Below are 12,735 nucleotides of genomic sequence, written 5' to 3' on the forward strand. Positions count from 1 at the left end.
TGCCAGGTGAGGGGGCAGGGGGCGGGGGCGGGGGCAGGGGGCACACCGCAGCTCCTGCCGGGCCACGCGGCAGTGGGCCACAAAGCGGCCGGGCAGCCAGCGAGCGCTGGGGTGGCGGCAGAGGGCAGAGGACGCCCGGGTCCCTCCAGGCCAGGGCGGGCCGGGTGCTGGAGCCCTGCCCTGCGCTTCGGACCCTCCTCGGTGCCCAGTGCCCGTGGCAGGCCGGCACTGCCCATGCCTGCCGTTGCTGACCAAGGTGCATCGCCTCCTGGTGGAGGGAGGATCACCCACAGGCGGGCGGGTCCGGGAGCTGAGGCGGCTCAGAGGCAGTGGTGACAGGGACGGGGTGCATATGGCCCACCGCCCCTGAGTGTGGTGTCTCCCCAAAGCCTCCCTCGCCTCCCCCGCAGCCTGGCCAGGGGCTGGGGGCTCCCCGGAGGAGGTGTCGCCCGTGCCAGGCCTCCAAAGCTGAGCAGAAGCCGGTCATGGCAGAGCTCAGTGTAACCAGAACATTCTGAAGGGGGTCCCTCCTTCTTTCCCCGAAAGTCCCATGCTTGGGTTTTCTATCGCAGATCCTGCTGTCATTGGATGGGCTTTGCTCCCCTTGCTGCCGGTTGTTCAGTACCTCCTCGTGCACCAAAGCTCATTTCAACGTGAGCTTGGCGGCAGAGGGCAGTGATATGTGTTACCTCCTCCAGGAAGCCCTCCGTGATACATGTTATTCAGGCCTCTCCCCTGCTCTTTCCCCAGCACCTGTGCATTCATTTGGTCCACCCCTACGTGCCCTATTGATCTCTGTAAGAACCTGCCTTTCCCTCTGGGCCCGGAGGCTGTGCAGCCTGGCGAGGCCCAGGTGTTTGTCACAGCCACACGTCCTGCCAGCAGATGCCCTATCCCAATCAACAGGCACTGGAGCTCCTCTCATGAGGAGCCAGGGCCCTGGGCCCAGGTGCCTCCCCATCACAGCGCAGGTAGGGCCCATAGAGGAGCTGGGTGAATGCTCAGTGAACTCCGCTGAAGCCGACTTCCTCTTCCAAAGCAAAAATGCTGCAGTGACCTGGCTGTCATGGACAGGGAGTTCGATGTCTAAGGGACTGTGCTCGCTCCATTATATACATCTTTTCATTTATCTCTTCTGATGACCTCTGCCGTGGGAATTCCCATCTTCACGAGCAGCCTGAGGCTCAGAGACGTGAATGAACTTGTCCAAGGTTGCACAGCTTCTCGGGGGCCTGGTGAGCACAGGAGCCCAGCTCCGTGTGCCGCCAGCACTGGCACAACCCCCTTGTGTGAACGCTGTGGCTACACTCTGCTCAGGCAGCGTGACCTCCCTGCCTGGGGCCTGGGGCCTGGGGCTGTGCTCAGTATCCCTCCACCCTGCAGATCATTATCCCCTGCCTGGGTGTGGGCGCCGGCACCCCAGATCCCAGCAGGTTCTCCCTCCTGGTGAGGGAGGTTTTAGGGTGCACAACTACGGAGACACCACACTCAGGGCTGCGGGCCATATGTGCCCCATTCCTGTCACCACTGCCTCTGAGCTCCCGCAGCTCCGAGACCGGCCCGTCTGTTGATGATCCTCCCTCCACCAGGAGGCGATGAACCTTGGTAGGCAATGGCAGGCATGGGCAGGCCCTGGGCCCACAGGTGATGTCGCCTCCGGGCCCTGCGTGTGCACTTGTTCCTGGGCCCACGGGTGATGTCCCCGCTGAGCCCTGCGTGTGCACTTGATGCTGGGCCCACGGGTGATGTCACTGCGCCGGGCCCTGCGTGTGCACTTGTTCCTGGGCCCACGGGTGATGTCCCCGCCGGGCCCTGCGTGTGCACTTGGCGCTGGGCCCACGGGATGTCCCCGCCGGGCCCTGCGTGTGCACTTGGTGCTGGGCCCATGGGTGATGTCCCCGCCGGGCCCTGCGTGTGCACTTGGCGCTGGGCCCACGGGATGTCACCGCCGGGCCCTGCGTGTGCACTTGGTGCTGGGCCCACGGGTGATATCACCGCCGGGCCCTGCGTGTGCACTTGGTGCTGGGCCCACGGGATGTCACCGCCGGGACTCACGCCCCAAGTGAAGCTGTGGACTGATTCCGCTCACATGTTGCCTCTGAGTTCAAACCTCCGGCTCAGGCCCAGCATCGAGCGCAGACGCCATATGCTCCCCGGAACAGCGCGCAGTGAAAACACGCGATTGAAATAGGCTGGTCCCAGTTTGGAAGGACCGTCTGCCAGCCGCCGCCGTGCTGAGTTGTTTTTGCTCCACGGCTCCTCTCCTCGTCAGCATGTCGTCGTCCCGTCTTCCCGGCTTGCTTGTCCTATGAGCAGCCCCGGTCCAGGCCAGCGCCCTCCCACCTCGGCGCCACGCTCCACGGCTCCGGCCCTAGCGGCGCTGTGACGGGAGGCCCCGGGCCCGGGCCCTGGCTCCGCATGGGAGGAGCTCCAGTGCCTGCTCATTGGGATAGGGCACCTGCTGGGCAGATGTGGCCGTGACAGACACCTGGGCCTCGCCAGGCTGCACAGCCTCCGGCCCGAGGGAACGTTGGGCGGGGCCGAACGAATGCACAGGTGCTGGGGAAAGAGCGTGTGTGTGTGTGTGTGTGTGTGTGTGTGTGTGTGTGTCAGAATAACGTATCACGGAGGGCTTCCTGGAGGAGGTGACCTTTGAATTGAGCTTTGGTGCACGAGGAGGTACTTGACAATCCGAAAACAAGGTGAAGGGTGTCTCTATCATAAAAATAAGCTACACTCACGCTGCGGGGAGGGGTACCCGAAAGAAATGAGACACGTTCAGCTTTGTTGAAGTTGCCTAGTGTTTGGGGCTCAGAAAGTTTGAAAGAAAGTGTTTTACTTTTATCACACATGGGTTTGTGGTTTTGAAATCTGAAGACCTGTTTTTTGAAGTAGCAGTGGTGAGCGTGGAGGTGTCTTGGTCCTGCTGTGCATTCTGGGGGTGTGAACGGTCTCGGGACTGGAGACACACACCGGGGGGCTGAGGTGGCTGGCGCCCAGGCGTGTGGGAGGGAGCGGTGACGCTGAGCGAGAGGCAGGGCAGGGCCTTGGTCCTGGAACACCCTCCCGTCGGCCGACCATCCATTCTTCAAGGCTCCTCCGGCGTCACCTCCTGCGGGAGGCGCTCCTTCTGCCCGCAGACCTGCCCTGTAGCCTCCTGTGACCTGTGACATGTGGGCAGTGAAGAGGACGAGCGAGGGACTTCTGCAGCAAGTCACTCCCCTGCCCCGGAGTGTTTCCTCCCAAAGGAGAAAAGCAAGCTGGGATGGAGCTACTCATTCATTTGTTCATTCATTCATTCATTTGTTTTTTCATTGATTCGTTCATTCGTGCATCTGTGTCTCGACCAGGCCGGGCCCACGGCAGGCCTGTCCCAGATGCCAGGAGACGGCCGGGTCACAGGCCTGTTAGGCTGTCACTGAGGTTCCCAGGGCCGGGCCCGTGCTGTGTCCCCGCTTGGCAGACCAGGAAGCTGAGGCACAGAACGGGAAGTGGGCATCCGAGCGTGGTCCCCTCTGCCCGCCTGTTTCAGATCCTCTTCCTCAGCTCCTCGCTCAGCAGCGGGGAGCAGAACCTGTTCCTGAGCACGGACGAGGCCACCACCTTCCAGAAGCAGCTCCTGCCCTTCACCGTGGACAAGCTCCTCTTCCACCCCAAGGACGAGGACAAGGTGCTGGCTTGCACCAAGGAGGGCCAGGTGAGCGCGTGTGCGTGTGCACGTGTGCACGTGTGTGTGCGTGTGCGTGCGTGTGCATGCATGTCCGTGTGTGTGCATGTGTGTGTGCGTGTGCGTGCGGGGTGAAGTGCCGTTGGACAAGCCTTGAGCTCTGTACGGGCTCCATGAGAGGACATGCCACTGCCAGGCTCTCCCGCTGCAAACCCAGTCCAACCGCCGTGTTCACGGAGCACCGACCACCTTTGCCGGCTGACAGGGCACCGAGTTCCTGCCCCCCAATGCTGTGTTCCAGGGAGGGAGCTCCCCAAAGCCTTCCTCAGCCCTGGCCGGTGTGGCTCAGTGGACAGAGTGTCAGCCTGCGGACTGAAGGGTCCCAGGTTCGATTCCGGCCAAGGGCACATGCCCGGATTGCAGGCTCAATTCCCTGCAGGAGGCAGCCCTTCAATGACTGTCTCATCATTGATGTTTCTCCCTCTCCCTTTCTCTCTGAAATCAATAAAAACACATTTTTAAAAATCCCTTTCTCCATATCAGAGGTGATCATTTCTGATCACGGACCTGGACAAGTGTCAGGAGACAGTGGCCTGCCACCTGCTTTGTGAATAAAGTTTTATTGGCATAGGCCTCCCAGTTGTGTGCTGTCCCAGCTGCTCTCCTGTGCCAAGGGCAGGGGCGGGCAGTCACAGAGACCACAGGGTGTTACAGGAAAGGGTGGCGGCCTGGTCCGGGCAGTGTGCTCATCATTCAGTGCCCCCGGCAGGGAGGGCCGGCTAGGTGTGGTGACAGGTGAGCGGGGTAGGCGTGGTGACAGGTGAGCGGGGTAGGCGTGGTGACAGGTGAGCGGGGTAGGGGTGGTGACAGGTGAGGGGTGTAGGTGTGCTGACAGGGGAGCGGGGTAGGCATGGTGACAGGTGAGGGGGGTAGGTGTGGTGACAGGTGAGGGGGGTAGGTGTGGTGACAGGTGAGCGGGGTAGGTGTAGTGACAGGTGAGCGGGGTAGGCATGGTGACAGGTGAGCGGGGTAGGTGTAGTGACAGGTGAGCGGGGTAGGTGTGGTGACAGGTGAGGGGGGTAGGTGTGGTGACAGGTGAGGGGTGTAGGGGTGGTGACAGGTGAGCGGGGTAGGGGTGGTGACAGGTGAGCGGGGTAGGGTGGTGACAGGTGAGCGGGGTAGGTGTGGTGACAGGTGAGCGGGGTAGGGTGGTGACAGGTGAGCGGGGTAGGTGTGGTGACAGGTGAGGGGGGTAGGGTGGTGACAGGTGAGCGGGGTAGGTGTGGTGACAGGTGAGCGGGGTAGGGTGGTGACAGGTGAGCGGGGTAGGTGTGGTGACAGGTGAGGGGGGTAGGGTGGTGACAGGTGAGCGGGGTAGGTGTAGTGACAGGTGAGCGGGGTAGGGGTGGTGACAGGTGAGGGGGGTAGGGGTGGTGACAGGTGAGGGGGGTAGGTGTGGTGACAGGTGAGGGGGGTAGGTGTGGTGACAGGTGAGGGGGGTAGGTGTGGTGACAGGTGAGCAGGGTAGGGGTGGTGACAGGTGAGGGGGGTAGGGGTGGTGACAGGTGAGGGGGGTAGGTGTGGTGACAGGTGAGCGGGGTAGGCGTGGTGACAGGTGAGCGGGGTAGGTGTGACAGGTGAGGGGGGTAGGTGTGGTGACAGGTGAGGGGTGTAGGGGTGGTGACAGGTGAGGGGGGTAGGTGTGGTGACAGGTGAGCGGGGTAGGGGTGGTGACAGGTGAGGGGGGTAGGGGTGGTGACAGGTGAGGGGGGTAGGTGTGGTGACAGGTGAGGGGGGTAGGTGTGGTGACAGGTGAGGGGGGTAGGTGTGGTGACAGGTGAGCAGGGTAGGGGTGGTGACAGGTGAGGGGGGTAGGGGTGGTGACAGGTGAGGGGGGTAGGTGTGGTGACAGGTGAGCGGGGTAGGCGTGGTGACAGGTGAGCGGGGTAGGTGTGACAGGTGAGGGGGGTAGGTGTGGTGACAGGTGAGGGGTGTAGGGGTGGTGACAGGTGAGGGGGGTAGGGGTGGTGACAGGTGAGCGGGGTAGGTGTGGTGACAGGTGAGGGGTGTAGGGGTGGTGACAGGTGAGGGGGGTAGGTGTGGTGACAGGTGAGCGGGGTAGGTGTGGTGACAGGTGAGCGGGGTAGGGGTGGTGACAGGTGAGGGGGGTAGGCGTGCTGACAGGGGAGCAGGCTGCTGGGCACTCACGAGCAGCTGGGCCTTGCGGAGAAGCGGGACATAGGACTGGACGGGGCCCCAGGAGCCCCTGCCCTGCCTCCTCCTGCCCCCTCCAGCGGGCCTCTGGTCGGGAGGGCGGGTGAGAGGTCCGGGAGCAGGGCGGCTCGGGAGAGGCTTCTCCTGACCAGGCTGTCCCTCTCTCCGCCCAGCTCCACGTGTCCTGTGACCTGGGGAGGACGTGGCTGCTGCTGCACGAGCAGGTGACCAAGGACCACGTGTTCTGGTGAGCACTGCAGAGGGAGCGTGGGCCCCGCTCCGGGCCTGCCCCCCGCCCACTCCGGGCCCCCGGCTCCTGCGCTGTCCCAGCCCTGCCCGGCCCCCTCCCCCCCTGCTCCTGCGCTGTCCCAGCCCTGCCCGTTCCCCCCCCCTGCTCCTGCGCTGTCCCAGCCCCGCCCGGCCTCTCCCCCTGCTCCTGCGCTGTCCCAGCCCCGCCCGGCCTCTCCCCCTGCTCCTGCGCTGTCCCAGCCCCGCCCGGCCTCTCCCCCTGCTCCTGCGCTGTCCCAGCCCCGCCCGGCCTCTCCCCCTGCTCCTGCGCTGTCCCAGCCCCGCCCGGCCTCTCCCCCTGCTCCTGCGCTGTCCCAGCCCCGCCCGGCCTCTCCCCCTGCTCCTGCGCTGTCCCAGCCCTGCCCAGCCTCCCCCTGGGCCTCCGGGGCCCTGGGCTGTGCTGGGTGAGGCAGGAGGGGGAGGCTGGGGCTGGCGTCCGCGGCCACACTTGCACTTGGCCCGTAGTTGGGGGCGGGCTAGCACTGGGCTGTGCTCCGTGGGAGGTGGTCTGGTCTCCCGTCCCAGACAGGCCCGGGCCCCGGAGGCCTGTGTCCGGTGAGGGTGCGAGGCCCACGGAGGACAAGCACCCCGCGGCCGGGCAGCGAGGCCACGGCGCTCAGAGCCCGCGCTCCCGCCCCGCCTTTCTGTGCAGCGGCCTCCGGGGACGCGCCCTTCTGCCTGCCAGATTGCTCACACACACACACTCACACACATACACACACACACACACACACACACACACGTGCACACGCACACACACACACACGTGCACACACACAGGAGCAGCTCCCTGCCCGCTCTCGCTCCACACACACCGTGGCAGCCGGCGGGGAGCCGGTCTGCTGAGCCGCCCGCCCGCACGAAGGGGCCTTTGTCCCGTTGGGCTCCGGGCCGGGCCTTTCGCGGGGGCGGAAGCCATGCCCTCTCCCGGGGCTGCCCACGGAGGGCTCGCTCCCTCCTTGGAAACCGTAGCCCGGCCATCCATCATCGGCCTGTCCCTGGGCCAGCTGCTGGCCCCAGGGCTCCCAGGCTGGGGGGGCGAGGCGTGGGACTGAGCGGAGGCGGCCTGGATGGGGGAGGTGGCCGGCTCACAGAGACCCCTCGGCCCCAGAGGAGCCGCCGCAGGTCAGTCCTGCCAGCAAACCAGCCTCAGGCAGGCGCTGTGACCGCACTGCTCTCCCCCTGAGCCCCACAGACCCCCTCCCCCCCGTTGTTGTGTGTGAGCGATAACCACCGATGCTGCCCGCAGCCGGTCCCCGGGATGCAGGGGCGACAGCGATGGGCGTGAGCGGCGGTGGATGTGCTGACAGCGGGCACTCTGCACCCTGAGCGGGCAGTGGGCTGGCTGAGGCCCGTGTGCCTGAGGCTCGGCTCCCGGCTGTTCTGAGATGCACACAGTGAGCGCCACAGAGTGGCCTCCTGGGGCCCTTGAGGACGACGTGGGGACCCCCTGGGCCCCCACGGGCCCCGGGCACCCCCTCCACAGCCACGGTGCCCGCTGGGTTCCAGGCACATGCCCGCCGTGTGCCTGAGCCCCTGGCCACTATCGCCGTTGGGGAAGGTGGGCAGCAGCAGGGGGACCAGTGACTGCCCAGGACACCCCGGGGGGGGGGGGAGCCCCGGGTGAGGGAGAGCCTGCAGGGAAGCCCGCCTCTGCCTCTGACGGCCGTGCACCCTCAGGCCCGCGCTTTGCTCTCTGAGCCTGTTTCCTAATCTGCACACTGAGGGCGATACCCCAGGCCTGCCCCTGGCTTCCAGTTCATTTTGATAAAAAACAAAACAAAATGCCCCCCAAACACACACACACACTCACACTCACACACAGACACACATGCACACACGCACACGCACACATACCATGGGAACGTCTAAGGGACGTCTTCTGTGGAGACGATGCAGTAGGACGCTCAGCAGACCGGGCCCTGCCAGGCGCACCCCTGAGCCGTGGCGCCCTGGGGAGGACCGGTCTCCTGCCCACAGCGGGATGGTCTCCAGCTTGGAAGGCCACGTGACTACAGGGGACAGGACACTGACACCGGCACGTGTCAGTCTTGGGGACCCCATTCCCAGTGCCAACCTGAGCCCCCTCTTTCCAGGGCTGAGTCTGGAGCGGGCGACGGCGCGGACCTGGTCCACATGGAGGCCCAGGACCCTGCAGGAGGTGAGCCGGCCGGCCAGCCATGGTCCCCGCGCCGTCCCCCGGAGCGCCCTCCTGCACAAGCTGCATAGCCAGCTCTGCGTGTGTGCTGCGCCGTAAACCAGGCCTTTTCCCGCTGTGCAGCCCTCGGCGCCACGAGCCTGGCGTTCACCTGTCTTGGCACCTGGCCTGGAACACGGGCCTCACCACCGTGAGACAGTCAGTGAGTGAGAGAGAGAGGGAGTGAGAGAATGAGAGAGTGAGCGAGAGAGTGGGTGAGTGATTGAGTAAATGAGTGGGTGAGTGAGTTAACAGGTAAGTGAATGAATGAGAGAGTGAGTGAGAGAGTTGGCAGGTGAGTGAATGAGTGAGAGAGAGTTAACAGGTAAGTGAATGAATGAGTGAGTGGGTGAGTGAATGAGTGAGTGGGTGAGTTAACAGGTGAGTGAATGAGTGAATGAGTGATTGAGTGAGTGAGTGGGTGAGTTAACAGGTGAGTGAGTGATTGAGTGAGTGAGTGAGTTAACAGGTGAGTGAATGAATGAGTGATTAAGTGAATGAGTGAGTGAGTGAATGAGTGAGCGAGTGAGTGAGTGAATGAATGAGTGAGCGAGTGAATGAGTGGGTGAGTTAACAGGTGAGTGAGTGATTGAGTGAGTGAGTGAGTTAACAGGTGAGCGAATGAATGAGTGAGTGATTGAGTGAATGAGTGAGCGAGTGAATGAGTGAGCGAGTGAATGAGTGAATGAGTGAGTGAGTGAGTGGGTGAGTTAACAGGTGAGTGAATGAGTGAGTGAATGAATGAGAAAGTGAGTTAACAGTTAAGTGAGTGACTTGCCACCTTCAGGCCTGACGTAGGCCGGTCCCCACCACGTGTGCAGCCAGGCAGCCGTGGCAGGACAGGCACTGTTGGCCGCAGGGCGTGGGAGGCCGCTGCGAGGGGCCGTGGCGGGTCGGGGGCCGTGGCATCGGCACAGGGTGGCTGGCTGTGGGCTGACGTGCCGCTGAGTGACCGGACCCGCACTCCTGAGGCCGTGGAGTGCGGCACCGGGTGGAGGGAGGGGCATGGACGCGGGCGGGTGTGGCCACCCTGCGCTCAGGTCCCGGCGCTCGCCTGCTGGGCTGGGACCCGGCCACCGGTTCCCGTCAGGGCCGGCTGGTGACTCAGCGGCGGGCCACGTGGTCGCTGCCACCGTGGGCTGTGCCGCTCTGAAAGCAGCCGTAGGCCACACCGTGCTTTAGACTCACCTGCCCCTTCCTCGGCCTCCGGCTCCTCACCTGTAAGAGGGGCCACCGACAGCTTCCAGAGGGGGAAAGAGCGCGGGCCCAGAGCCCACACCCCACGCAGCAGTGGCTGTGGCCACGGGCAGGTCCCTTCAATGCCAGCCCACAGCAACCCCCCGGGGGCACCCGGGGGCAGACGGCCAGGACGGCCCAGCCTTCAGTTTTGGGGTGACCGGATAGAGAGCTCAGCCGCCCACGGCCCTCCCCCCGCAGGGACCCGCTACGTGACCGCCCACGTCCACAACTGCTCCAGCAGGAGGCTGAGCGCGCCGTTCGCCGGCCCCATCGACCACCGGTCCCTGCTCCTGCAGGACCAGTTCGTCTTCTTTAAGGTGCGGCTCGGGCGCCCGGGCGCGGCAGGGAGCGGGCAGGGAGCGGGCAGGGAGCGGGCAGGGCGCGGGCAGCAGGGATGGGCAGGTAAGGGGGAATGCAGGCACCTGGCACGGGGTGGGAGGGAGCGGAGCTGGAGGAAGAGCCTGTGCCCACAGTGAGTGCAGCTCAGGTCGTGATTTTCAAGTGCCACTAATTCAGTTTCCCTGTGGCTGCGGCTGTGGCTGGGGCTGCGGCTGCGGCTGAGGCTGAGGCACCCCCTCACCAGTCCCACAAAGCTGATCCCCGGCCAGGGCGCTGGCCTTTCCTGGATAAACCATTCCACCTTGCTCCATAACGCAGCTGCAGGGAAACGGGGAGGAGGAAAGAGTCGTTCCAGCTGAAGGAGGTGGGGGAAGACTTCTCAGAGGAGGGGCGTTCGGTATGGGGCTTTGAAGGATGAATAGGAGTTTGTCTATTTCAGGCAGAGCAGGAACAGGCAAAGTAAAAGGGCGCTTTTTTCTTTTTTCTTTTTCTTTTCTTTTTTTTTTTTTTTTGCGTGCTGGCTTTTAATTCGTGAGGATCTGGCTGGAAGGGAACAGAACCCCTCAAAAACCCCTCTCTCCTGTTAGGCAACGTCCAGCAACCAGACCAAGTACTATGTGTCTTATCGTCAAAACGAGTTTGCCCTGATGAAGCTGCCGAAGTACGCGTTGCCGAAGGTGAGAGGTTTCCTCACCTGCACCTGCCCCCCACCCCCCCCCCCCCCGCCACTCTCCCCCTCTTCCGTCACTCCCGTGGCCACCACCTGAGCTGCACTCAGTGTGGGCACAGGCTCTCACACGGGTGTGTGGGGACCCCGGGTCAGGATGGACAAGGGCCCTGTGGCCGAGCTTCCTCCAGCTCCGCTCCCTCCTGCCCCGCACCAGCCTCCTGCGTGCCCAGCTTCGTGCCGTCTCAGGGCCTCTGCCGTGCTCCGGCCTCTGCCAGCCGGCCTCCCCAGAGCTCCGCCCGCCCACGTGCTGTTTCAGGAGAAAGGCACTCCCCACTGAGCCTCCAGGCTGGCCTGGCCTCCCTCTCCTCCTCGACCCCACCCTCTCCTTCCCGGCACCAGGGTGCAGGGGCCTCCTGGCGGCCTCATGTTCTCAGCTGGCGTTCGGCCCAGCTTCTGCTTCTCAGCCTCGGCGTTCCTCTGCCTGGTGCGGTGCCTGGCACATAGTAGGTGCTCAATGGGTGCTGCTCCCTTCCCCTCGCCCGGACAGACAGACACGGGAGCTGGGGGCTGCCCAGGCCCTGCTGCCGGCCTAACCTGAGGCCTGAGCTCCACAGCACACCCTGCAGACACGTGATTCCCATCCTGCAGGGAGGAGATGGATGTCCAGAGAGGCTGAGCAGCCTGGCTGAGGTCACACAGCCAGTGAGGAACCAAAGCCGGGCACCAGCCCCGGTCTGGGTGGGCCTGAAGCCCGCCTCCCACCCCTCTCCCTCCGGAGGCCGCTGTGTGGCCTGGCCCCTCGCAGCTGCTTGCACCCTGCCTCCCACACATGCTCCCTGGGCAGGTGCAGGCCGGAAGCTGCTGCTGCCAGCCGCTGTGACCCAGACTCCCAGTCCTGCTCTGGAGGCGTTTTCAGAGGAGAGAGGCAGGAAACCAAGCTGCAGGCAGAGTAAAGTCATCGCTAAGTCGTGATTTGTGTTGTGAAGGGAGTGAGAGGCAGAGGCAGAGGATGGAGGGTCCCTGAGGGGGTGTTTCACCTGGAGCCCAAAGGAGGAGGAGGTGAGCTGTGCCGGTGGCAGCAGAGCACGTGCAAAGGCCCTGGGGCAGGGAGAGCCTGGCTGGAGGACAGGAGTGCGGTGGCGAGAGGAGACGGGCTCCGGGTCCTGCCAGCCTCGGGCGCTGATTGCTGTGAAGTTGGAGGACACGAGTCCTCAGACCCCGCCTGAGTCAGAAATGGGAAAGTCGTGGTTTCACTTAGGGCCGTGGTCGGCAAACTGCGGCTTGCGAGCCAAATGCAGCTCTTTGGCCCCTTGAGGGTGGCTCTTCCACAAAATACTATGGCCTGGGCGAGTCTATTTTGAAAAAGTGGCGTTAGAGGAAGTGTAAGTTTAAAAAATTCGCTCTCCAAAGAAATTTCAATCGTTGTCCTGTTGATATTTGGCTGTGTGGACTAATGAGTTTGCCGACCACTGGGATAGGGGCTTAATCCCAAGGAACAACCACAGCCTGTAATTATTGGAATCGAGAGTCTAGGTCAGTGGTCGGCAAACTCGTTAGTGAACAGAGCGGCAAACAGCGGCTCATGAGCCGCATATATAATATCTCGAGAGCGCAGTCTGCCGACCGCTGGGTTATGTGGACACCAGACTCCGCCCTGCCCCCTGGCGCTGGGGCCTGGCCCCGGGCTGCTGCCCCTCCTGCAGGGACAGATGGGCACACGGCCTGGCCGGCGGGCAGCAGGCCTCACGGCCCCCCCGGCCGGTGCCCCGGCTGCAGCCCCTGCGGAGGCCCGCTGGCAGCCCGTTCTTACGGTGGGAACGTGGAGGCCACAGGTGGGCCTCCCGCTCCCCGTGGCCTCTGAGCGTGCTCTCCGCCCAGGACCTGCAGGTGGTCAGCACGGACGGCAGCCAGGTGCTGGTGGCGGTGCAGGAGTGGTACCAGACGGACACCTACAACCTGTACCTGTCGGACCCGCGCGGCGTGCTCTACGCGCTGGTGCTGGGGGACGTGCGCAGCTCCCGGCAGGCCGAGGGGGGCGTGCTGGTGGACGTGCTGGAGGTGGGCGGCCCGCTGCCCCTGCCCCCAACCCTCCGTCCCGGGCACGGGGGAGGGGTGTGTGTG

At 64.2% G+C, this 12,735-nt stretch overlaps 1 protein-coding gene across 1 annotated transcript in view; it reads left to right on the forward strand.

The window, feature by feature from the left end:
• The window catches only part of SORCS2 (sortilin related VPS10 domain containing receptor 2), a 143,657-nt gene that overhangs the window by 105,500 nt on the left and 25,422 nt on the right, over window positions 1-12,735 (forward strand). Inside the window, exons 4-9 of the mRNA XM_084881488.1 lie at window positions 3,533-3,697; window positions 6,055-6,128; window positions 8,266-8,330; window positions 9,804-9,922; window positions 10,532-10,621; window positions 12,493-12,672. Coding sequence (XP_084737614.1) covers window positions 3,533-3,697; window positions 6,055-6,128; window positions 8,266-8,330; window positions 9,804-9,922; window positions 10,532-10,621; window positions 12,493-12,672 — 693 coding nt within the window. The remainder of the gene's footprint in view (window positions 1-3,532; window positions 3,698-6,054; window positions 6,129-8,265; window positions 8,331-9,803; window positions 9,923-10,531; window positions 10,622-12,492; window positions 12,673-12,735) is intronic.

The sequence above is a fragment of the Pipistrellus hanaki genome (genome assembly GCF_964339955.1).
Source record: "Pipistrellus hanaki genome assembly, chromosome: 1".
Taxonomy (NCBI): Eukaryota; Metazoa; Chordata; class Mammalia; order Chiroptera; family Vespertilionidae; genus Pipistrellus; species Pipistrellus hanaki.